Below are 26,580 nucleotides of genomic sequence, written 5' to 3'. Positions count from 1 at the left end.
CTCTTTTTTGGATTTCCTTCCCATTTAGGTTACCACAGGGTTCATAAAGTTCCCTGTGCTATATAGTAGGTTCTCATTAGTTATCTGGAGAAGGCAATGGCAACTCACTCCAGTACTCTTGCCTGGAGAATCCCATGGATGGAGGGGCCTGGTTGGCTGGTCCATGGGGTCACAGGGAGTTGAACATGACTGAGCGACTTCGTTTTCACTTTCACTCATGGGAGAAGAAAATGGCAACCCACTCCAGTGTTCTTGGCTGGAGAATCCCAGGGATGGGGGAGCCTGGTAGGCTGCCATCTCTGGGGTCACACAGAGTTGGACACGACTGAAGCGACTTAGCAGCAGCAGCAACAGCAGCGTTAGTTATCTATTTTATACATAGTAATGTATATGTGTCCATCCCAATCTCCCAGTTCATCCCACCTGCCCTCCCCCCATGGTATCCGTATGTTTTTTACAGTGAAGAATTTGACGTGAAAGTCGCTCAGTCCTGTCTGACTCTTTGCGACCCCATGGACTATACAGTCCATAGAATTCTCCAGGCTGGAATACTGGAGTAGGTTTATCAGCTGAGCCACAAGGGAACCCCAGGAATACTGGAGTGGGTAACGTATCCCTTCTCCAGCGGATCTTCCCAACCCAGGAATCAAACCAGGGTCTCCTGCACTGCAGGCGGATTCTTTACCCAACTAAGCTATCAGGGAAGAATTTAAGAACAAGGTCAAAGAAAAGTGAGGAAATCAGAACTCTTTTGAGAATCTAAATGAGTAGTTCTAAAGCCTAAGTGTCCATTAAAATCACCTGGAAAACTTTTAAAAAGAACTAACCATTTCAGAACAATTTAAAATCAGAATCTTTTGTGTTGAGATTAAGATATTGCATGTCTAAAAAGCATCCCACGTGATTCAGATGTGCAACCAAATTTGAGAACCACTAATCTGAATGGAATGATGAGTGATATCATAATACCACACATAGGACAACTTGTAATGGACCAGTCAATTGTTAGGAGTTATTGGCATCATATTATTGACTCTCTTTGAAAAGCTAAGCAAGTTAAAAATTACGTTGCACTGGTTACTTTAATTTTTTCATGAATGTATATTCCACTTTAAGATAAATAAATTTACAGAGCCACATCAATAGTTACTTGCATTTTGAAAGTTTTCTTAATTTTTAAGAGTTTCTTAAATTCCTGTTTAAAGATTTTTATGTGACATCTATTATAAAGTCATTTATTAAACATTTGCTTTATAAATATAGCCAAGCTAGGCTTTCTACCCATGTGATCTTATCTAATCCTTACAAAATTTTGTGAGGTAAAGAAACTAAGGCTCAGAGAGGTTAAGTCACTTTTCAACATCATATAACAAGTTACGAGAAGACAGATTTTTAAACCAAGATCATTCTGATTTCAAAGCCCATGATAAAGGTGAAATAACTTGGTGTTTCTGAAATAATATGGTAGTTAGTGGGAAATATTTTATGTGACTACGCATTCACACTAGATTCAACTGTGAATGACTTTATCTATTTATTGGTATCTAGAATTGAGTTAAGGGCTTACCAGCTGGCACTAGTGGTAAAGAACCTGCCTGGCAATCCAGGAGACATAAGAAACATGGGTTCAATCTCTGGGTCTGGAAGATCCCCTGGAGAAGGGCATGGCAAGCCGCTCCAGTAATCTTGCCTATAGAATTCCATGGACAGAGGAGTCTGGCAAGCTATAGTCCATAGGGTCACAAAGAGTCGGACATGACTGAAGCGACTTAGCAGGCAGCAGGCAGGCATTGAGTTAAAGGGTATTTTTATAAATATTTCTCTTACATCAGCTTTCATTCTTTATGTGACAGTCTAATATATTTAGAATTTTGCTTGATTTCTTATGACAGTTTCCATTATTTCACTCTTCCGTCTATGTATCTGCTTTCTGCACTAGTTGATGATTTTCTTCAGTGTTATTTAATTATTGGACCCTTTCAAACTTTATACTGTAGACATTTAATTTAAGTCAGTATACATTAATTGTAATAAAGACCAGGAGTTTTGCCTAGAAGATTTTTTATGGTCTCCAGAGAGTCAGGTAAAGACTAGGGGAGCAAGAGCTTCGAGGTAGGACAAAGCTTTGCACCTCTCTTTTCTCATACTCCGGTCGCTCAAGGGTATATTGAAGTAGCAAGACTTTTGCTACCATACAGGTCTCATTTTTCTCCCCTCTTACTTAATGTCACACCCCTAATATCAAAAAGGATAGCACATTTGCTGTAAAAGCATAGCTGAAGCTAGTCTTGGGATAAAATACAGTCATTTTGGGTTATTTTAGAACACTTTCAGATGTCAATATTTGAGAAGTAATTCTTCAGAGTTATAGAATGAGAAGCAACTTCAGAAAATTAAAATATGAAACATAAAAGTAAAGGGAAAGGTTTTGATTTTATGACTCTTGATCCTATATATTTGGAAGGAATATTATCTGCCTATTAAAAATACTGTCTATTGAATACAAAATGACTGTGACAAAATTTTGTTCCAAGGAATGAAAATACACTAAATTTTTCTGCTGAAAATTTAAACCAGTATGTATGTAAAATATGAAGTATTGAATACATTATATATATATACACTCATATACTATGCAATATTTATGTTTCATATAAATATTAAGCAAAATTAAGTATATTAAAATATTTTATGTAAAAGTTTGCTATAAAATTCTTTTTAAAAAGATAAACAATTATGTAGTATAATATTCCATATTTTATTCACTGAATAAATACCAATTAAACCCTTTCTCTTTGTGAAGCATTGCCTTATGTACAAATACTATATTTCAGTGTTTATAAAAAGTTAACTTAATTTTCTAAACAAATACCATTAAGATAAGTTAAATAAGATAAAAAAGTTTATATGGGAATTGCTTACTGCTTATTAGTACTGATACTTTAAAATACTTAATAAGTCATTCTGTGTGGCATTCCATCTCCATTTATATTTAAGAAATAACCCACCACAAATCTTTGCTGACTTGCATATTAAGAGTCCAGGTCCAGTGCTGACAATACTGTTGATTTTAATTTCAAGGCAGCTGTTTTCATTGCAGAATTTTACCTTTCAAAATTTAACTTCTATTTCTTTCAACTTTGGATATTTTAATCATTCTTCAGTTTTCTTTTTTATATTTTAGTTATAATTATGCAAGTTTAATGAAATTCATATGATGTTATTCTTTTCATGAAGATCCTGATAATCAAATTTTTGTTGCTATTTACAGATGTAAATTTTATGGTTTAATGGTTTACAAATGAATTTTTCCTGAAAAAGTATAGTTTTTTCTAAACTGTCTTCTACATTCTTTCCAATGCTAATGTGGTAAAGACACTACAAAATAGATTCCACAGAACATTAAGCCAGCCTTTCTACTAACTTCAAATCATGGTTACTGTGGAAAACTACAGGATAGGCTATAAGTGGGGACATAAAAGAGCTCAAGGATAGGAGAGATGAGTGCTTTAGGCTGGGACAAATATAGGAAGCATCTTGAGTCAGATTTTGAATAATGAACAGGATTTCATCAGCTTGAAATGTATTAGAGGAAGATATTTTAGGCAAAGAAAATGGTTATAACAAACTGTAGAGGCGGTAAAAGTGCTGTATGACATGCAGCGGGCATGGCCAAAACTCCAGTTGAACTACAGGGGTTTGTTAGTGTCTACTTGAAAAGTAATTTGAATATCAGATATAAGTGTTTAAGGTTTATAAGTTGGCAGTAGAGGAAGAGGCACTGAAGGTTTTGACTAAAGAGCTAATATAAAATGTAGCTTATTTTATGAGAAAATTGCCCTTGGCATATGCATATATTGGGAGTTGGGTAGGAAGAAGTGATAGTATGTCTTAAATTTGAGCAGTATTTCAATGAAAGAATTCAAAACACATAGTATTAATGTGGCTGACTTGAAAACAATGAAAGTAAAGATTTTTTAAGGTTTCAAGTTTGGGTCATTGAGAAAAATGGGAACTGCAGTAATAAGAGGGGAGAGCAGTAAGGAAACACATATTTTGAAGAGGAAAGACATACTAAATTTTTAAATATGTCTAGCCAAGGTTCAGCAATCAGCTAGTCATCACTTCTACTACATTTGTAGCACTTAAATATCATGATTTAAATGTGTATATGATTAGTTGTTGTCAGATACAGAAAGCAAATAAAAATAGTCTTTATTCTTATGATACATTATTATTTTGTATTCTACTTTATGTTTCAACAGGAACAATATAAACAGACATTCCCAGCTCAGTTAAAGAAACAGGAGTCATCTAAGAGCCTGAAGAAGGTTATTGCAGCTTTGTCAAATCCAAAACCAACCTCTAGTTCACCAGCACATCCAAAACAAACATTAGAAAACAACAACCCTAATCCATTCTTGACAAATGCACTTTTAGGTAATCACCAACCAAATGGAGTTATTCAAAGTGTCATTCAAGAAGCTCCTCTGGCACTTACTACCAAAACTAAAATGCAGAGTAAGATTAATGAAAACATTGCTACTGCAAGTAGCACCCCTTTTCCCTCACCTATAAATCTGAGTACAAGTGGAAGAAGAACCCCTGGCAATCAGACAACTGTCATACCCTCTCCCTCTCCCATACTGCATAGTCAAGGGAAGGAAAAAGCAGTTAGCAACAATGTAAACACAGTGAAAACACAGCCTCACTCTCATCCTGCAAAATCTCTAGTGGAACAGTTTAGAGGAACAGATTCAGACATTCTTAGTAGCAAAGATTCTGAAGATTCGAATGAGGATGAAGAGGAAGATGAGGACGAAGATGAGGAAGATGATGAAGATGATGACTCTGATGACAGCCAATCAGGTTGTTTTCTATTCTTAAGTTTAAAGTGTTTCTCTAAATGCCATGTGAACCAAAACATTTTAAAGAGGTTCTTCAGATCCACAGACTTGAAATCGCTGTCGTTCACTGTTTGATGCAGCTCTGTGCCTTTCTATAGTGAGTGGTAAAGGAAAGGCATAATTGAGATTGACAATCCTAAATTAAGTTCTCAGCTTGTTCATTTAATACTAAACAAATAACTTTAAAATGATAGTAAATAATTCATGAATTAAGAACATGAGGAACTTGCTTAATTTTCATTTAATTCATGACCACTCATTTGTCCTTTCTTTTTCATCTCTTCTGCTACTTGTTAAATTGTGTCACTGGATATTTTGAAGAAAGGCAAAATTTTACTCAGTCATTCAGAAAATACCCCAAAGCCTAAATCTCTATGAATAATTCTTAGCAACACAGAATTTATTTAATAACATATAGAGTACCCTGATTTTATTTATTTTCTTTTTAATTTCTTTTTTTATTTCCCTTTAACTCTCTTTCTTGTTCCACAGAAGATTGAAAATATAAAATATAAGATAGTTTAAAATTTAAATACAAAGATGAGCTACATATTATAAAAGTTTTTGAATTTGTTCCTGGTCAGCCACAAATCCAATTTAAAATTTTCCATCTACCAATATAAGCAGGAAAATATAATCAATTATACAATTTTAAAAATGACTATAAGGTAAAAACAACCTACTTGCTCAGGGTAAGAACAACTTTTCCTAATAATATATTTTCCTAGGGTTCCCATAAACACAACTTTGCATGATACATAGTATTAATAGCTTTCAAAGGTAACTTTTATAATGAACTTTGATATGGGTAGCTAGTACTACACAAAAAAGACAATTCCATAGAAGCTGTTGTTCTGGGAACCGTTAAAATACAGGCCTAGTATCATTTGTGTGATTAGGTTTTACATATCTATAGGAATCGATGCAAATTTATAGGACTACATTGCTAGCACAAACTTAAATTATTAAATCATTAAATTATTCCCCACAGTTTTTTCTGTAATACTATCTTTTGTGACGCCTGAGAAGCTTGATGAGTAGAATTAACTGCAGCCCCAAAGCCAAGTATCTCTCCACCAAAATTGTTTTCTTTTGCCTCAAAACCCAGAAGAACTAATGATGATAGTTCCAGAGTTCTCTTCCTCATACTGAACCTTGTGTACTTCTCAGATTATTGAAATCTATTGATTTAAATAATAAAATTCTGTTTCCTCTATACTTTAGTTTCTTTATTAAATTGAAAATAATTTTGAAAACTCATCATGTGAATAGTGTCGTGAGAAGAACAATTTTGTGATTCAAGTTTTATGATTTGAGTAAAACAGTTACTTTAACGAAGAATTTTAAGCATTTATGGCCTACATACCTTGTGCTCAAATAGCTTTTAAGATAGTAATTTTTACATTTACTCTTCAGGAAAGTTGCTCATTTGAGTTCTCAGTCACAAATGCTGATTCCTGAACTATTCCATTTAGATACAAACTGCAAACTGTTGGTGATTATCTAGTTATAATATACAAATGCTTCTTTTACTTCCCAGAATCAGATAGTAATTCAGAATCAGATACAGAAGGATCAGAAGAAGATGATGATGATGATAAAGACCAAGATGAATCAGATAGTGATACTGAAGGAGAGAAAACTTCAATGAAACTGAATAAAACAGCTTCCTCTGTCAAAAGCCCTTCCATCAGTCTCACAGCTCACTCAACACCTCGTAACCTCCACATAGCAAAAGCCCCAGGCTCTGCTCCTGCTGCCTTATGTTCTGAATCCCAGTCACCTGCTTTTCTTGGCACACCTTCTTCCACACTTACTTCAAGTCCACACTCTGGTACCTACACTTTATTTTTATTATTGTGAAGTAGAAATCAAACCATAACAAGAATTCTTATTTATACAGTGTTCTGGGGATGATCTCATTGGAATCAAGGGCTAGATTTTAGGCTAAGGAAGGTCAGCATGTATTTTCAAAGGATATGACTCACTACCATTTTTATTCTCTGTGCTTCCAATTTAAGAACCTGATTGATGGCAGCTCTTGAGTTTAAATACTTTCCTGTTTTTATGTTCAGTTTATACTTCTAGAATTTAGAATTTGACTGACAGTTGGACTTTTTTTTTTTTTGGTAATTTACAAAAATGAGCTCACTTTTTTTCTTAAGATACAATTGCATGTCTGCCCAACACATAACCAATGTCATTTGTATTAGTGAGTAGTAGTAGTATTTTATTAACATGCCATATCTTTTTTCCTATTTGATCTTTTATAAACTATTAGAGGTCTTCTTTAAAAGGTTTTGCATTATTACTCTCAAATTTCTATTCTCAATTGAATAACTAAAAAAAATAGGTGTGTATTGTAAAATAATATATTGTTTTACACATGTCACTCTTTTCTTGAAAATTTCTAGTTTTGTTTTCATTTGCCATGAACCAATATGATATCCAACTTATTTAAGATGTATCCATTTGTATTGATGAAGCTTGATCTTTGTCATGAAAAATTTTCCCTATAATTATAATCCTATTCTTTGTAGTTTAATTAAAGTGCTTTTGACTATAGCCATTGTACACAATGACTATAGCCATTTATATGGCTATAGAAGTTATATTATTTTTAAATGTATGATCCAACTGTTGAAATTTTTCAACATCTTAAAACTCATATTTTCAAAGAAAACAACTGTACATAGTTTCTCAAAACCTCTGTCTGCTATTTTCCTCCTACTTCTTTAGCCATTTCCTTAATAACAAGATGAGAGGAAAGCTTTACCTTTTTACTTTCATCGTCTTTTCATTAGAGAGAAATAAATACTAGCTATTATGTCATGCAGACCAAAAGGGGAAAAAAAAAAACCCTCTACTTTATGCAGTGTGTTTTGTTGAAAATAATCTAAAAATAATGTACAAACTGCAGAAAAACACTAAATAATTCAAGTCATTAAGACACATTATTCAAAGAAAAGTTTCAAAACTATCAAAAATTTTTCATGTATATAAACTAATCTTTTATGTTAACTGGTTGAATTTTCTTGAAGGCACTTCCAAAAGGAGAAGAGTAACAGATGAACGTGAACTGCATATTCCTTTGGAATATGGGTATGCAATCTTTATGCTTTTGCCCCACATATTTATGCATGTTTTGATTTCTCATTCTCTACTGTTGTTAACAGAAGTGAATATACTGCACAGTATTTATTAAAGCAGAAGAGCAAAGCTGATATATCTGATGTTGATATATCAGAAAACTAAAATTAAGCCTATCTGCTGGGTTTAGGTATGGCAGAGCTGAGATGGGATCATATGCAGCCAGGTGGGAATATGATTGAAAAAGCTGCAAGAGCAAATCATCTGGCAGAGAGCAGGGACACAGTTAAGAGTGTCAGAAGTTGTTGTGAAGATAGATTTAAAGGATGGTGAAAGTTACTGTGGGTGAAACTGAAAGACCTGAGCAGAATTTGGCTAAAATGGTTGAATAGGAACTGAGAATTTTCACACTGCAAGTTCGCAATCCCCAAAGAGCAGAGAGCCAAGTTTGCCTTATTCTTCTCATTTAAAGCTTTTCAAATATAAATTCAATACACCTTGACACATTACTGAACATGCCCAAATACCCAAAGTCATGCCAGTGTGATTTCTTAAAATTTTGATATTTGTTTAATATTTGTAAATTGAGTTTGATTAACTTTAGTTAAATTACTTAGTAAAAAATCTCAAATTATTTTAATGTACCTGAATTGAATGACTGGCTATATTTTTCTTTGTATTTTTTGTGTTGTCTAAAGAGCATGTGTTCTTAAATTGTTTTAATTTTTATTTTTAAAAGTTTTCTTAAAACTTAGTATGTTATAACCCTCATTTCTATTATGTGTAGCTGGCAGAGAGAGACAAGAATAAGAAACTTTGGAGGGCGCCTTCAAGGAGAAGTAGCATATTATGCTCCATGTGGAAAGAAACTTAGGCAGTACCCTGAAGTAATAAAGGTACATACTTTTCACCAAATAACACACATTTGGTGCCTGTTAAGCTTGCTTGTGGGAAAAACAGTACGCTTTTCTCAAAGTTCTTTAACACAAAATATTCTCTCGTGTGAGACTAATGAATGTGTTTAACCTAAATTGATCTCCTGTTAAATCCATAGCCCTTTATTAGATTATACAAAACCATAGTGTCCTGAAGATAGCTATACATAAAAGCTGGGTTGTAATTATTAAAACCTGAAGTGGAAAAATATGTGATTTTTTCAGTATCTCAGCAGAAATGGAATAATGGATATCTCAAGGGACAATTTCAGCTTCAGTGCAAAAATAAGAGTGGGTGACTTCTATGAAGCCAGAGATGGACCGCAGGTATCCACTTTTTAAAAAGTACAGTCTTTGAACCAAAAAGTAGTAACATAACCTAAATGAAGTAAATTTCACTACACTCTGGAGCATTGCCTTTTGTTAGTTAATTCTTATAGCTATACATATAACTTTGTGGTAGACACTCACAAGGCCTCAATATGCTGTGTTTCAGTAACAAGGAGCTTTGACATTTTTTATTTTTCAAATTTAAGTAAACTTTTCCCTGTTTGTTAATTCTGTCATTAATTTTGATAGTTTATACAGGTATAAAAGTATCTGCATGTTCATGAGAAATATAGGAAAACATTAGTTCCCTGAAAGGTAAACATTAAAAAAAATTAGAATAGGAAAAACAATTTTTATGAGTCAGTCTAAGAAAGGATAGATATGCCTTAGTTTTGGGGAGGATCGCATCCATTTTATTATGCCATACTACATGATCCACTGTCACCAGTGTGATAATTTTTTGATGGAGTTAGGGGGAATTCCATAATAGTAGATGAATGAAATTTCTCTTTGTAGAAATTGAATTTTTAAATAATTACACACATTTATGAAAATATCACCACAGCTGTCTTTGAGTTTAAGGATTAAGTACATAACCTCACCAATCACCACAAAGAACTTACCAATAAAACCTCATTTCCTATGTTTCCTTTAATGGTTTGCCTTTATTCCATACTTAGATTCAGCTACATGTGCTTATTATTTCCTTTATTAGCTCCATTGAAAGAAGTCCTAATTATGAAGTGAGGAGATCTAGATTCTTGTTAATCCATGAAATAGTTTTATGATTTCAAACAACAAAATCATGCCCTCTTTTACTTCACTTTCTTTACCTGCAGAATAGAGACAATCATAATTATCCTTCTGCCTCATAGGATGATGATGAGGTTAAAATGAAATCATACAGATGAAAATGTTTTAAAGGGTTAAAATGCTCAGCCAGCTGAAGTTGGTATTTTCCTTCTTGATTGAACTTTTCTTTTTTCCCATTGTAATGCCCAGAAAGATATTCTTCTAGTGGTTAATATTTTCTATTGTGAATGGGCAAGTTTTTCCATACTATCTTACCCTTTAATTTTATAGTTATAGAAGTAAAAAATTACTTCCTAATTCTTCAAGAGAGTCATTCATTTTGAGAGCTCAAAGATTAAGGGAGTTTCCCAAGATTACACAATCTCATCCAGGTAGAAACCTAGCTGAACTCAAGATTTCTGACAAGTGATCTTTTACATTCATTCTGTAACCTATTTTCCATTGTCATCCATGAGTTTTTATGAAACAAGTTATGTCCACATCCACTTGTTTCTTTACTAGTAAATCTAAAATGCCAAAACAAATTCATCTGAGATTTAACTTGTTTATGGAAATACATTCTAGGATTTTTCTTTTTTCAACTTAAAAATCTGTGTAACTTACCAGATTCTTAGAATTTTAGTGAACTACAGTGTTATTTTATACACTTCATATATAGCAGATCACTTTTTAAGTCACAAACATTAGAAGGCAATAATGATTTTATTTAAAAATTCCCATTTTTAAATCTTTTCATTCATGTTAATATAACCTTATCTCATTTAAATATGCCAATGATATCTTTATGTTTTTAAGTTAAATAGAATTTTATTCTAGAGAGGAAAGCTAATTGCTATCCAGTACATAAAGGACTTTAGTTTTGTATCAGTGGTAATTAGACTCAATCTATGAAGCCTCATTAGGCAGAGCAGAGTGTTCTTTGACATCCATTCACTTTTTATTAAATGTAATCAGTGTTTTCCAAAGCATATTGTCTTATTGAGAGATCAGTTCCAATCAAGGAAATATGATGAATTATTAGTTCAAGACTATAAGCTGCCAACATTTCAGCAGCCTGCTAAGGGAAAATATTAGCAATTTTGAGAACACTTCTCTCAATTTAAAAAATATAAGTTGATTTTATTTCAGGATACTTTTAGACAACAACAATTAAAGGTAAGTAATCAAAATAAGTTTACTTCATTAGAGATGCATGTAGTTAAAGAAATGTACTTTTTTAGTATATGATCAGTATGTATAAGCATATGGTTAATTAGAAATGTATATAATTATATAGTAATTTTCTGTGAAAATGAACAAAGATTGCATATCTTTGTTAAAGTATCTTAGTGTGTAATAATTTTGATTGGCCTAAATTTTGTAGAAGATATAAAATATAATTTGGGACAAAGACACTGTTTCCAAGTAGTAATGATCTGTATATGTTTATAATAGGTCAGCCTTTATACAAATTGTATAAATGGTCTGATGGTGTACATAAATTGAAAAATAAAACTATGCATATTGAAAGACTGAAAGGAAATGTGTCAAAGATTTAATCATGGTTATAATGGTTGGTGGTACAGTGGATCTTATTTTTACCTATGTTCTTACATGTTTCACAATTCCTAAAATTTGCTTGTATTGCAACTATAATGTGAAAAACAATTTCCTATTTAAAAATAATTACATCTACCCATATAATCCAAAAAAGCTAAACATTCAGTTTTCCAAATACATGGAAATTTTACATAATGATTTTAAATGTTACTGCTACAGTTTTCCAAGCTACATATATTTATTCTGGGTGTTTGATTACAAATGTAATGCTATATTTATAGATTCATTAGTATTTTTAATCACTCTCCTAATAAAATGTTTGCATTGGAAAATATATTTCTTCCATCATATTTTTCTGTTACCAAAACCAAAAAGCAACTGCAACAGCAGTTCTATAAGTTCTAATTTTGTTCAAGATATTTCAAAAACTTGCAGCAGTGGTACTCTATATTTTACAGATGAAATTTAGGAAATGGTAATTTTTGTTAGAAGATAATATCTGCATTAGAGAAGCAGAGTTATTTTATGTTAATTATTTTGACAAAGTATTTCTGAGTTTGAGACAATGATTATACATATATTTATCAACAGCAAGCTTTTTTGAATGTATTGATTCATTGTGTGTAGTACAGTAAAACGAGAGATCAGAGTTCATGGGGCTTTCCTGGTGGCTTAGTGGTAAAGAATCCGCCTGCCAATGCAGGAAACACAGGTCCAATCCCTGGCTCAGGAAGATCCCCCGGAGAAGGAAATGGCAACCCACTCCAATATTCTTGCCTGAGAATCCCATGGACAGAGGACCCTGGCAGGATACATTTCATGGGGTTGCAAAAGGGTTGGATATGACTTAGTGACTAAACAACACCATGAGAGTTCATATTTATTGAAATTTAGTAAATTCATCCTTAATGACAACAATCTAATGATTACCTTTTTAAAATTAAAAAGAGAAGCTGTTAATTAAACAAGAAAGGGTTGACATAAGAAATTTGAGTAGGGGGGGCTTTAATCTTTCCATTATCAGTTTTGTTTATTTCAGTCTACAAATGTGGTGAGAGAGTTGTAAAACTGGCTACTTGTTAGTATCTACTGATCTTGGATACCAAACACTTCCTACCAGCTTCTATAAAAGTTGTGATTTTAAAGATGATAGATTTCATGAAATAAAATGAACCATACACTCTTTATAGTCACATGATACACTAGCCTGGCTACCTTCTTTATGGAATTATTTTAACTATTTTAGCCAGTGAAACTCCTTCGAAAAGGCAATAATGGTAAATATATTTCTTAGAGACTTCTCCATCATATTGTAAGGACTGGTTGAACCTAATGTCTATGATTGTTTTCATTTTATTTTGTTTTTGAGTGTCAGAATAAAAGAAAGTAAGGTTGAGCTAGGCAGATTTGGGTAATATAAAATTGGGTTTCTTTTATTTACCTTAATACGATTGTTAGGTAAGAAGGTAAAAAATATTCACGTTTTTATTAGAAATATATGATGGTTTCAAAATGTTAATGGCAAAGATTATTTTGAAAAATATGATAATCTACATTACAAAGTATTTTTGTGAATTGTAGAAAACAAAACATTTAAGCATAAATATAACAATTAAGTTCATTTTTTTCAACCAGGAAGTTCACTAGCAAAGGTCAATGAATGTCTACTGTATTCAAGCCAAAAAAGCAAAGAAAAGAAAATATGCAAAGAAGGATCAAGTTAAAAGTGACTTAGGAAAAAAATGTTGCTTTCTATCTTTGAGATGTACTTTTTTAAAGATTTTTTTTTAAATGTCTTACTTCCTTGAGAAAAAGAAAAATATCATTCATATTGAAAAGAGCCTTTTTCTTATAAATTAATATTTTGGCAGATATTTTCCCTAAATGGATTTTCCATAAAGAAAGTATGAACACATATCAGTACAGAAATAAAGTTGAAGGCTTCCCTTTCAGGAAAAACTAATGTTCATAGAGAAACTGAAGAATATAAAAGAAACAGAAATTATGATCACTGGTTTAAAGAAGCTTATTGTCTGAGAAAGATAAAAACACTAAGCAAAATGCTCTTCAGCTATAGTCAGGGTTTTGTTGATAAGGAATAAGGTGAGACTTCACAGTAAAGTGGGCAACATAGGGCCACTGGCAAGACTACAATGCTGTTAATTTTTTCCAATAGTTCAGTTCAGTTGCTCAGCCGTGTCCGACTCTTTGCAACCCTGTGGACTGCAGCACGCCAGGCCTCCCTGTCCATCACCAACTCCTAAAGTTTACCCAAACTCATGTCTATTGAGTGGGTGATGCCATACAACCATCTCATCCTCTGTCATCCCCTTCTCTTCCTGCCTTCAATCTTTCCCAGCATCAGGGTCTTTTTATATGAGTCAGTTCTTAGCATCAGGTGGCCAAGGTATTGGAGTTTCAGCTTCAACATCAGTCCTTCCAGTGAGTATTTGGAACTGATTTCCTTTAAATGCACTGGTTGGATCTCCTTGCAGTTCAAGGGACTCTCAAAAGTCTCCTCCAACACCATACACTTCAAAAGCATCAACTCTTTGGTGCTCAGCTTTCTTTATACTCCAGCTCTCACATCCATACATGACTACTGGAAAAACCATAGCCTTGACTAGACTGACCTTTGTTGGCAAAGTAATGTCTCTGCTTTTTTAATATACTATCTAGATTGGTCATAACTTTCCTTCCAAGGAGTAAGCATCTTTTAATTTCATGGCTGCAATCACCATCTGCATTGATTTTGGAGCCCCAAAAATAAAGTCTTCCTTTGTTTCCCCATCTATTTGCCATGAAGTATTGGGACCAGATGCCATGATGTTAGTTTTCCAAATGTTAAGTTTTAAGCTAACTTTTTCACTCTCCTGTTTCACTTTTAAGAAAGGCTCTTAAGTTCTTCATTTTCTGCCATATGGGTGGAGTCATCTGCATGTCTGAGGTTATTGAGATTTCTCCCAGCAATCTTGATTCCAGCTTGTGCTTCAAGCACCCTAGCGTTTCTCATGATGTACTCTGCATATAAGTTAAATGAACAGGGTGACAATATACATCCTTGACGTACTCCTTTCCCAATGTGGAACCAGTCTGTTGTTCCATGTCCACTTCTAACTGTTCCTTCCTGACCTGCATACAGTTTCTCAAGAGCAGGTCAGGTGGTCTGGTATTCCCATCTCTTGAAGAATTTTCCACAGTTTGTTGTAATCCACACAGTCAAAGGCTTTGGCTTGTCAATGAAGCAGAAATAGATGTTTTTCTGGAACTGTCTTGCTCTTTCAGTGATCAAATGGACGTTGGCAATTTGATTTCTGGTTCCTCTGCCTTTTCTAAATCCACCTTGAACATCTGAAAGTTCACAGTTCACATACTGTTGAAACCTGGCTTGGAGAATTTTGAGCATTATTTTGCTAGCGTGTGAGATCAGTGCAATTGTGCAGTAGTTTGAGCATTTTTTGGCATTGCCTTTCTTAGAGCTTGGAATGAAAACTGACCCTTTCCAGTCCTGTGGCCACAGCTGAGTTTTCCAAATTTGCTAGCATATTGAGTGCAGCACTTTCACAGCATCATCTTTTAGAATTTGAAATAGCTCAGCTGGAATTCCATCACCTCCACTAGCTTTGTTCTTAGTGATGCTTCTTAAGGCCCATTTGACTTCACATTTCAGGATGTCTGGCTCTAGGTGAGTGATCACACCATTGTGATTATCTGGGTCATGAAGATCTTTTTTGCATAGTTCTTCTGTGTATTCTTGCAACCTCTTCTTAATATATTCTGCTTCTGTTAGATCCATACCATTTCTGTCCTTTATTGTGCCCATCTTTGCATGAAATGTCCCCTTGGTGTCTCTAACTTTCTTGAAGAGATCTCTAGTCTTTCCCATTCTATTGTTTTCCTCTATTTCTTTGTACTGATCACTGATAAAGGCTTTCTTATCTCTCCTTGATATTCTTTGGAACTCTACATTCAAATTGGTATATCTTTCCTTTTCTCCTTCATCTTTAGCTTCTCTTCTTTCCTCAGCTATTTGTAAGGCCTCCTCAGACATCCATTTTGCCTTTTTGCATTTCTTTTTCTCAGGGATGGTTTTGATCCCTGCCTCCTGTACAGTGTCACAGACCTCTGTCCATAGTTCTTCAGGCACTCTGTCTATCAGATCTAATCTTTTGAATCTATTTGTCATTTCCAGTGGATATCATAAGGGATTTGATTTAAGTCATACCTGAATGGTCTTGTGGTTTTCCCTATTTTCTTCAGTTTAAGTAAGGAGTTCATGGTCTGAGCCACAGTCAGCCCCCAGTCTTGTTTTTGCTGACTGTATAGATCTCCATCTTTGGCTGCAAAGAATGTAATCAGTCTGAATTCGGTATTGACCATCTGGTGATGTCCATGTGTAGAGTCTTCTCTTGTGTAGTTGGAAGAGGGTGTTTGCTATGACCAGTGCGTTTTCTTGGCAAAACTCTATTAGCCTTTGCCCAACTTCATTCTGTACTCCAAGGCCAAATTTACCTGTTACTCCACGTGTTTCTTGACTACCTACTTTGTCATTCCAGTCCCCTATAATGAAAAGGACATCTTTTTAGGGTGTTAATTCTAGAAGGTCTTATTGATCTTCAAGAACATTTCACCTTCAGCTTCTTTAACATTACTGATCGGGGCATAGATTTGGATTACCGTGATATTGAATGATTTGCCTTGGAAACGAACAGAGATCCTGTTGTTTTTGAGACTGCATCCACGTACTGCATTTTGGACTCTTGTTGACTATGAGGGCTACTCCATTTCTTCTAAGGGATAGCTTTAACTAAGTAGATATCTACAGTAGTAGATATAATGTTCATCTGAGTTAAATTCACCCATTCCAGTCCATTTTAGCTCACTGATTCCTAAAATGTTGACGTTCACTCTTGCCATCTCCTGTTTGACCACTTCCAATTTACCTTGATTCATAGACCTGACACTCCAGGTTCCTGTGCAATATTGCTCTTTACAGCATCAGACTTTACTTCCATCACCAGTCACATCCACAACTGGGTGTTGTTTTTGCTTTGGCTCCATCTCTTCATTCTTTCTGAAGTTAGTTCTCCACTGATCTCTGGTAGCATATTGGGCACCTACCGACCTGGGGAGTTGATCTTTCAGTGTCCCGTTTTTTTGCCTTTTCATACTGTTCATGGGGTTCTCAAGGCAAGAATACTGAAGTGGTTTGCTATTCCCTTCTCCAATGGACCACGTTTTGTTAGAACTCTCCACCATGACCTGTCTGTCTTGGGTGTCCCTACTCGGAACGGCTCATAGTTTGATTGAGTTAGACAAGGCTGTGGTCCATGTGATCAGATTGGTTAGTTTTCTGAGACTGCAGTTTTCAGTCTGTCTGCCCGCTGATGGAGAAGGATAAGAGGCTTATGGAAGCTTCCTGATGGGAGAGACTGACTGAGAGGGAAACTGGGTCTTGTTCTGATGGGCAGGGCCATGCTCAGTAAATTTTTAATCCAGTTTTCCGTTGATGAGCAGGGCTGTATTCCCCCTGTTATTTATCTTGGGCCAGACCATGGCAGAGGTAATGAAGATAGTGGTGACCTCCTTCAAAAGGTCCCATGCATCCACTGCTCACTCAGTTCCCCCAACCCTGCAGCAGGCCACCTCCGACCCACTTATTTTTCAAATAAGAACAAAAGATTGCTAGTCAACAACCAGGATTCTAATTCAATTCTGCTGTTAACTGTCACACCTAGTGCAACATAGCTGTGGGCATATATGGACACTGAGAACATGAGAGATCAGTACCAAAAAACTAAAAGTCTGGAAATTTATGTCACTAATCTACCAGGTAGGATTTTTGATGCCTAGGCAAGGGCCTATACTAGAAAGCCAACTGTATGAATCCAAGTGTAGAAAGGTGATATTTGACAGTCCTAAGTCTTTGAGGGTAACATACTATGAGTAACTGGAAAGCATCGTCATCATTGTGGAAACAATTATATCAAACCATGTCTTTCTCAACTGGTTTTAATTGGTGACACTCATCTCCACACATAGATAACTGTTCTTGCTCTTTAACATCTTTCAAGTGCTATTCAGTATATGATATTAATAAACTTTGTTATTAAGATTAAGAATCCCTATACTGTAAAGCTTATGGTATATAAAGCTCTGATATCATAAGTAGCTACAAATAGACATAATGCTAAACTGTGAACTAGTTGTAAGGAAATCCAACAAAATTCTTATTTTTCTCATGAAAATAACTTTTATGTTATTCTTAAACTAAGAAAAAAAAGTGATAACTTTCTTTTGTTGAGTAAGTTTTGGCTACTCAGTGAATTAAACCATAAGCTTCAGATTCCTAACAATCTAACAATCCTAACAATAACAAATTTCTTATTTTCTTAAATCCAGGAATCAAAAGACATTATATGTAATCCAATATATGCAACTCCCTTAGAAAGCATTTACTTTAGAAATGTCAAGGGCAAAAATGTAAATGACAATGTCACTATATTGTCTGGTAAGCTTGGGAGCCAGCATATTCTGTTTCTTTTTTGACACTAAGCTGAATAAAACATAAGTGTAAAATTGTACCTGGATAAAAACAGAAAAACAGATCAAACCCTTTAAATCTTGGCTAAAAGTTGATTTTATTATTAATAAGGTACCTTAAAAACTGAATGCAGATTCCTTTGCAGCGTCTTTTGTTAATCTTTCTCTTCTGCTTCATGTGTCACAAATGTCACTTTTATATTTTTGAATTTATGTGATGCTCACTGCCTTGGTGCCTAAGAGCATAACAGAAAAATGAAAACCTGAACTAATCAAAAGCTTCCCATTGTGGTGAACATAAAAATGGTTTCATGGCTTCCTTCTTAGTGGTTTATGGTATGAAAATGGAGCTAGTACAACTCTTGGTTCTGTTGACTTCATTGAAATCTCAGCAAAAATAAATCTTTATTTTCCTCAGAATTAATTTGTGAAATTATTTTTACCAGGAAATTACTGAAAAGGGTTAGTATAGATATTATTTTATACATAGATTATATTCATTAATTTTTTTTCTGACACAGTTCTGCTTTGCCATAATCTTGGCTATACTTTCATGACTGAATATTGGGTTCAGTCCTTTATCAGGTTTAAGAACAACTTTGTAACATCAGCTAAAAAAGTACATGTGGTGGTTAAGAACACATATTTGAGAGTGAGAAAATTGGGTTCAAATCATAGTTCAGTTCCTTGTTGCCTGTATACCTTAAGAAATTATTCAGGTGGGCTTGAATTCTCTCAGTTGTAAAGTAAATACAATAAAATCCACTGTATTAGATAATACTGTTGTGAAGATTAAGGAACATAATATAATTGAAATGCCTGGAACTAAGCACAGTGCTTGGAATGTGGGATGTAATCGTCACACATTATGGTAGCAGGATAATATTTATATTTTTTAGTACCTCTCGAGTGAGATATTCTTAGAATCCTTGCTCCGAGTTTAGATATCATGGCATAAAATATAACTCAAGAACTTTTTATTACTTTTGGTTGCAGAATTGCCCACAGTGGTTCAAGCTTAAATTCCTGATTTGAGATTCTTTTTAAGAAAAAAGGCACATTTAAAACATTTTCTCAAACTTTACACTAAAAGAGTTATTTCTTTAAAAAGTAATAAGTGAATTATTTTAGGATTATTTTTAAAGGGTGCCTTTCTAATGTCTGAACATATTGATTTGGACTGTAAATAAGGTAAAATAGTGTTGTTTTTTAAGAGAAAAGCAGCTCATCACAAACAATAATATATTTGTTTTGATTGACATACAAAGGATAATGAAAACCAGACTCTGATGGTATCTACACACTGCACAGGATTATTCCTATAATACATTAGCATTATGCTGGTAAATGTGTTTCCATCAGCAGGCTTACAGTGGGAAATTTCAAATGTACCATTATCACACTTTGAAACTATAGTTCCTTGATTTCAAATAATAGTCACTGTTCAAATATTAAATTGTCCTTTAATTGCTATGATTTTCTGAACAGTTTATCTATTTGAAACAATATCTAGATACGGTCTACACATTGGGATTTTTTGGTACATCCTTTTGTTTTTTTACTTCTTGAAATTTATTTGTTGAAGAAATTGCCGACGTTTGTAGAATTTCCTAGACTGGATTTCCTGTGTAGTTAAACATATACTTCTCACCCTGTTTTTCCTATGAAGTCATAGTAATTAAGTCTAGTATATATTTGATTTACCTTTGTGAGAGGGCAAGACTAATTTATAGATGATGAATTGAATCTCCATCAGGAGACTTATGTCTGTCTAGCTGTCTCCTTTTGGTTGTTGGCAACCATTCAAGTTCAATACTTTGATTTATTCATCAAGTATTGAAAAATTCTGATACGTTAACTCTTAGATTCCTTCTTGGATGTATTAACTGTATTGTTTAATAAAGAGAGCTTTCATCTGTTATTTGGATAGCTTAATGTTTGGTTTAGCTGATAGTCCATGAGAAAAATCCATAGAGGTATCATCACACAACTAATATTTTTAAATATCTGCCAACTTTATGGTCATTATAGTTAGGAAATGGTGATTTTAAATAAATATCTATTTATATGTTTATACATATATATAGAAATCCCTGTATTTAAAGTTGAATTTATTACAAATATAAAAAATGTGCCAAGTCCATGAATAATTCTAAACATAAATTTATTTTAAAAAGTAAAATCTAAAGGTTGTAATAGCTCTATAAATTTCAAAATATCTGCAGATTTTCCTAGAATTATTTCTGACATGTTAGCCACTTGTGTTTATTTTGCTTATAATATATTATTTCTATAAAATGTTAATTAAAAGGGGATGCAGTGGTGTCTTTTGAAAGAAGAGGATGTCATTCCCCGTATCAGGGCAATGGAGGGTCGTAGAGGAAGACCACCAAATCCAGATAGACAGCGAGCAAGAGAGGAATCCAGGATGAGACGTCGGAAAGGTCGGCCTCCAAATGTTGGCAGCACTGAATTTCTAGATAACACAGATGCCAAATTGCTAAGAAAACTGCAAGCTCAGGGTAAGAAACATAATGTATTTGACATTGTAATAATCATTAAAAAGTATAAATATTTCTTATATTTTTAACTTATGGATGATTGACACTGCTCTCAGTTTCTGAAAAGAAGATATTTGTGTTAGAATAAAACTGAGAAAATAAGAAGTCCCACTGGTAACTGGAGTTCTTTGATTAGGTAAGCTCCTTTGAAGAGCCATACTCATAAACACAATCAATGTACCCTGTGTGTTTAGAATTACAAAGGTGGGTGATAAGCTTTTAAGTGCTGTGTGTTTAGTCGCCCAGTCATGTCCGACTCTGCGATCCCATGGACTGTAGGCTTCTCTGTCCATGGGGATTCTCCAGGCAAGAATACTGGAGTGGGTAGCCTACCCTTCTCCAGGTGATCTTTCTGACCCAGGGATCCCACTCAGATCTCCTGCATTGCTGGAGGATTCTTTCCCAGCTGAGCTACCAGGGAAGCCCAAGCTTTTAAGGCTTGCACTGAAAAGGAATCTACCAGCAGTTGGCACATGCTTTAAGGTTGTGACAGCCTTCTGGAAATTCTCATTTTATCAGCCCCAATTCCTTGAGGTGGTACAAGGGAATAACTCCAAGATACGTGGATCTGTGGAGTAAAGTTTCAGTCAGAGGACTCCAATTACTGGTATGTAACCCCAGTCTTTGGGTTCTTCTGTAGTGTGCACATATTACATACATTTTCAAAATGCCCAAGTAGCAGTTTTACTTCAAAAATATTTATTTTGGGACCACCAGAAAGTATCACTGTCAAGCACAAAGCACTCATAATAACCTCAGATGTACTTATGAGTCAAAATTGTACATAAATTATTAACATTAAGTTCCCAGGCTATGTCTGACACAGAAAAAGCTGATTAAAAGAAAATTGTCCTGCTGTGAGTTTAAGTTACTAGTTACAACTGGGAAGCCTCTTCTTGTGAAGATTATCTGAATGTACATCAGTATACATGTTGGTGTCTTATATTCACAAGCATATATATACACACGTCAATGTAAAATAAAGGTTCAGTAATAAGAACTGACTTAAAAGACATGCAGGATTTTATTTCTTATGGGTTTTCTCCAGGGGAAAAGCATGACATTTGTTTATTGTAAATAGCACAATAATATTGACTTCTTTGTAGCTCTTTTGTTTTTATTACAAAATAAATGTCTGTGACAAAAACTCATAAAATAGAATGGCTTCTGTAAAAAATATTAATGAGTGGAATCATTAGCAATTATTTCGCTAGTCTATCCAGTAATATTTACATACACTCCTACACACACATGTCTTCAAATACTCATATATGTACATATGCACATAAAATATGTTGTTTTACATATATTGGTCTTCCCCGGTGGTGTGGCAGTAAAGAACCCACCTGTACTGCAGGAGGTGCAGGTTCAATTCCAGGGAAGATCCCCTGGAGAAGGAAATGGCAACCCACTCCAGTATTATTGCCTCAGAAATCACGTGGACAGAGGACCCTGGTGGGCTATAGTCCACGGGGTTACCAAGAGTCAGACATGATTTATTGACTAAACAACAACAATTACATATATATCCTTTTTGATGTCTAAGATAAATGGCTTATAGTGTATATACTATTCATCTTGTCTTTTTTCCAGTTAATTTATCTTGAACATCTTTCTGTATCAGCACTTAAAAATCAACCATATTCTTTTAATGGCTGAATAGTAAGTGATACTATGTATGATTCTATCATACTTCATTTAAGTAGTCTTCTTCTGATGACTGTTGTAGCTCTTTCCTGATCTTTGTCATCACAAACAATGCTGTAGTAAGAACATTTTACACGTATCTTCATATCCTTCTAAAGGTGTGCCTATGTATAGTGTAAAATTCTAGAGATAAAATCTCTGAATCAAAACATATATTCATTTTCACTTTGGGTAAATAGACAGATATTATCTCCAAAAGATTGCACTCATTCATGCTTCTACCAATGGCATGTAGGTTAACTGCCTGGTACTTAACTTAATGTTGTATAAGTTTTTATCTGCCATAGTATGTTCATTAAATATTTTTCATATTACTCTGCTTGGTTCCTTTTAAGACTTATCTCCCCTGAAAAATTGCTAGTGAAGGTTAAAAGGGAAGTTAATATACTAATTGATAGAGCCATACGTGATGGGTTTTTAAAATTAGTGTTGTCAGTAAACCACTGTCTTTTCTGAAGAATGTGTAACACTGGGGAATGTGTATTGTTTTTTGTGTGTAAAATAAGAAAGCTTGAAATTAAATGATATCCAAAGTATGGGCTCTTCATGCATGTTTTGCATATCTTATACAAGTAGCATTAATACTTAGTATCTAAAATGGCAACTTTATATTTGTAAAATTAACTAAATTTTTTCAAATTGGAAGTTAATTATTCAGCTTTTACTCAGATGTTTTTTCTCCCTCAGTATTTCAAATTGGTCTGTATTCTATTACAGTTTTTCCCTTGTTGTATTATGTTGCATTTTGCAAATTCTTTTATGTTTGACCTTATTGTGTACATATGTTCTTTTTTGCATGCATATAAATGTTAAATATTTAGCAGTAAGTAAATAATTATTAATATATACAAGTAAATGTGGTATAATATGCATGCTTTTTCCTTGGGAAGAAAGGAAAATAGCAAAGAATCTCTATCCCCCTTTTATTTCTAAAAGGTTTCTACATCAACAATTTGAGGGGGTTACCTGAAGGAATTCTATAAGATTCTGTTTCATACAAGGATTCAGCTAGGCTAAACAACAGGACTTAATTTGAAGAAAGGTTCAAAACAGTAAAAAAAATACAAACTTTGTACTTTTTAAGCATTGTGAAATGAGAGGTCTTCTAATTTCTCAGAGAATACATATGGGAATCTGACAAAATCTGAATATAAAAAAAAAAACTTTCAACCTGTCTAAATAAACCTGCTTCTTAATTGGTCAATACCATTCATATCTCAAATTTTCTAAGATATCTAGTAACATCTGTCCATTTCATACATTATGGAATCCAAGATGCCCTAATCTATACAAAATCCTGTTATTTCAGATGTTCCACTAAGAAAGCAAAATGCTGCCAATTTTTAGACACATTGTGATTTTAGACATGTTTAAAAATTAAAGATTTTAAAATTTAAAAAAAAAAAATTAAAATAAAAAAATAAAAATAAAAATGTATCTTAGAATCAAAGACATGTGGTATATGTAGAATAGCCCTAATTCAAAGTGAAAATAAACTTTATTTCAAAATAAATTCTTTATTTGAAATTTACAAATTCTTCATCCATGAAAGATATTTTTCAAATTAATATTTCAAGTGTTAATTACAATAGATAATATATTCAACAACCATAAACCAAATAAATAAGAAGATATTGGAAGCTGTTTATTCCACAGAACCTGAGTGAATTTTCTAGGTCTCTAACTCATTCTCCTTGCTTTTTTCTTTTTTTTTGGTATTCTTTTTTTCATATTTTCTCTAACTGTTCGTAATATAAAAGTTAAGCTGCATAAATTTTAAATGATTAATCCAAATTGTATCTTCCTTGCTAAAATGAAAAAAATATCAGTTGAGCTTTCTAGTTTTTAAAAATTACTGTGAACATGTGTGGAGTTTGAAATTGAATGATACGTTCATATACAAAAACACACCTGTATATGTGATAAAATTTTCCTTATTATAAGCCAAACTGCTATTAGAGAGCATCAGTTTAGCTGAGAACAAAGCATCATATTATGCCACATTTTCTAGAAGATACATTTTTTTAACCACTTGGCTTCCCTGGAGGCTTAGATGGGAAAGAGTCCACCTGCAATACAGGAGACCCAAGTTCAATCCCTGGATTGGGAAGATCCCCTGGAGAAGCAAATGGCAACCCACTCCATATTCTTGCCTGGAAAATCCCATGGATGGAGAAGTCTGGCAGGCTACAGTCCATGGACATAGAGTAGGACACAACTGAGCAACTAATATGCTTTGCAACACGCCTTTACATTTTATGGCAGATTTTGGTCTTTATAGCGGAGTTTAGTGAAAACTTTTAATTCTTAAATGTAAAAAAAAATGTTTATCTGGATCTATCCTAGATGAAAGCAGTGTCCTTCATATGTATTATTATCAGAGTTTGCAAATTCTGTAGCACAGTTTATACATACCGATTTCCAAGAGTATTTCATGAACAGGAGACTCCTTTTTATGTGACTCAGAAATTCTTGATGATGCTCAAAACTATTTAATATTAAAACTTATTCAAAGGTTGGAGGTATATGCTAGCATCAGCTTCTATCCTTCAAGTCTCCTGGATAAAATCAAACCCTCTTACATCCTGCCTCCTTTTTTAAGTGTTAATGATAGATAATCAGCCATAGTAAGCAACTTCATTTTAGCTGTTACAAAGACATAGAGTTAAGTTTCTTTCAAAAATCTCAAGATACTCAAATTTCTTTAAAGGCTTTAGAAGTAGTAACATACTTCTAAGTTTTAGAACTAGTAACATGGACTATGAAGTCAGAAAGGCCAGGGTATGTATCTTAACTCTGCTCTGTAACTTCTGTGACCCTTAGTTTTATTTTATAAACTGACTGTCTCATAGGGTTGTTTTGAAGATTAAACAAAATCATGTAAATTTAATACAATAGTTCAATAAATGGTAGAAGTTATTAGTAGAGCTCAAGTAATTCAGATGTTACCTGATCATATTCATTATTGGTAAATATAATATATAAGTTTCTTACAATTAATATTATATAATATATTATATAATATAATATATAAGTTTCTTAAAATTAATCATCTGCTACATGGTTGAAAACAATGTCTAATGTAAAGTGGTATTTTCTAAAATGATTTTATGAAAGATATTATGATGCAGCACTTTTATAATTAGAAATATTCTGATCAAGATTGCCAGCAGAATAAAGCATGACATTACATACCAACTGTATCAGTTACCTCTTGCAACAGTAATGCTGGGAAAGAACCATTGACAAAACCTCAGTGGCATACAACACTAAGTGTTAATTATTTGTGCAGATGGAATCAGCTGGTGTTACATTAGGCAGTTGGACATCTCTGCTGATCCTGACTAGACTTTTTAAAATTTGTGGAATGAAGTAGCTCCCAATCTCCAGCAGCCTAGTCTAAATATGACCTCACAATAAAGGGCAAGGCATAGGAGTAATGATATGAAGAGTTAAAGTATACTTTCAGACTTATGCTTGTATCGCATTGCTAACATTTTATTGGCCCAAGCAGATCACATGGCTGAACTCAAAATCAAGGGCCAAGAAAATATGTTCCTCACATGTCTTGATGAGTGGAACCCAAAGCCACATTGTAAATGGCACAGACAGAGGGAGAGATGAAGAATTGGGACCATTAATTATGTAACTCTATCCGTTTCATACATTTGTCCTTAAAAAGTATGAGAACTAGGTTGTCCTGAGAAATCAACATTTTCTTTTTTTTTTAGGAGCGAGGATCTTTTTCCTTCACAAGTGAAGGTATCAATAGATTCAGAAGCTTTGCCATTTATATAGCTAATTGAAATGCTTAGTTTGGGAGACTTTAGTCTATATTGGATTCTTTCTCTTTTTCTATATATTATTTTTAAGATTGAAGCTAAATCACTTTTTTACATATTAGCAGCTACTTTCCTACTCAGTGATGATTACATGAAATGTGAAAAAAAATATTTCTATATTAGCTTCTGTGATGATAATTAAGAGACGCATCATTCTTAATCTATATATAGGCTCATATTTGATGAAAAATTAGCACTTTCTAGGGAAAATGAAGATGACATTTCCTGCCATTTTCCTACTGAGTATCTAATGTTACGTTTGGCAGTTTTCCTAAAAATCATGTCCTTCATGATTATACCAGTTTCACAATTA

At 33.7% G+C, this 26,580-nt stretch overlaps 1 protein-coding gene across 15 annotated transcripts in view; it reads left to right on the top strand.

The window, feature by feature from the left end:
* The window catches only part of BAZ2B (bromodomain adjacent to zinc finger domain 2B), a 329,956-nt gene that overhangs the window by 220,748 nt on the left and 82,628 nt on the right, over window positions 1-26,580 (top strand). For 11 of the 15 annotated variants that reach the window (XM_005676089.3, XM_018063465.1, XM_018063482.1 and 8 more), the window contains 6 exons: window positions 4,266-4,869; window positions 6,448-6,741; window positions 7,949-8,009; window positions 8,785-8,893; window positions 9,158-9,259; window positions 20,469-20,679. In XM_005676089.3, coding sequence (XP_005676146.2) covers window positions 4,266-4,869; window positions 6,448-6,741; window positions 7,949-8,009; window positions 8,785-8,893; window positions 9,158-9,259; window positions 20,469-20,679 — 1,381 coding nt within the window. The remainder of the gene's footprint in view (window positions 1-4,265; window positions 4,870-6,447; window positions 6,742-7,948; window positions 8,010-8,784; window positions 8,894-9,157; window positions 9,260-20,468; window positions 20,680-26,580) is intronic. The other 4 variants (XM_005676091.3, XM_018063517.1, XM_018063500.1 and 1 more) reach the window with 2 other exon arrangements.

Source organism: Capra hircus, chromosome 2 (genome assembly GCF_001704415.2).
Source record: "Capra hircus breed San Clemente chromosome 2, ASM170441v1, whole genome shotgun sequence".
NCBI classification, from domain to species: Eukaryota; Metazoa; Chordata; class Mammalia; order Artiodactyla; family Bovidae; genus Capra; species Capra hircus.
The sequence above is the reverse complement of the archived record's forward strand: the minus strand, read 5'-3'. Positions and strand labels throughout refer to the sequence as shown.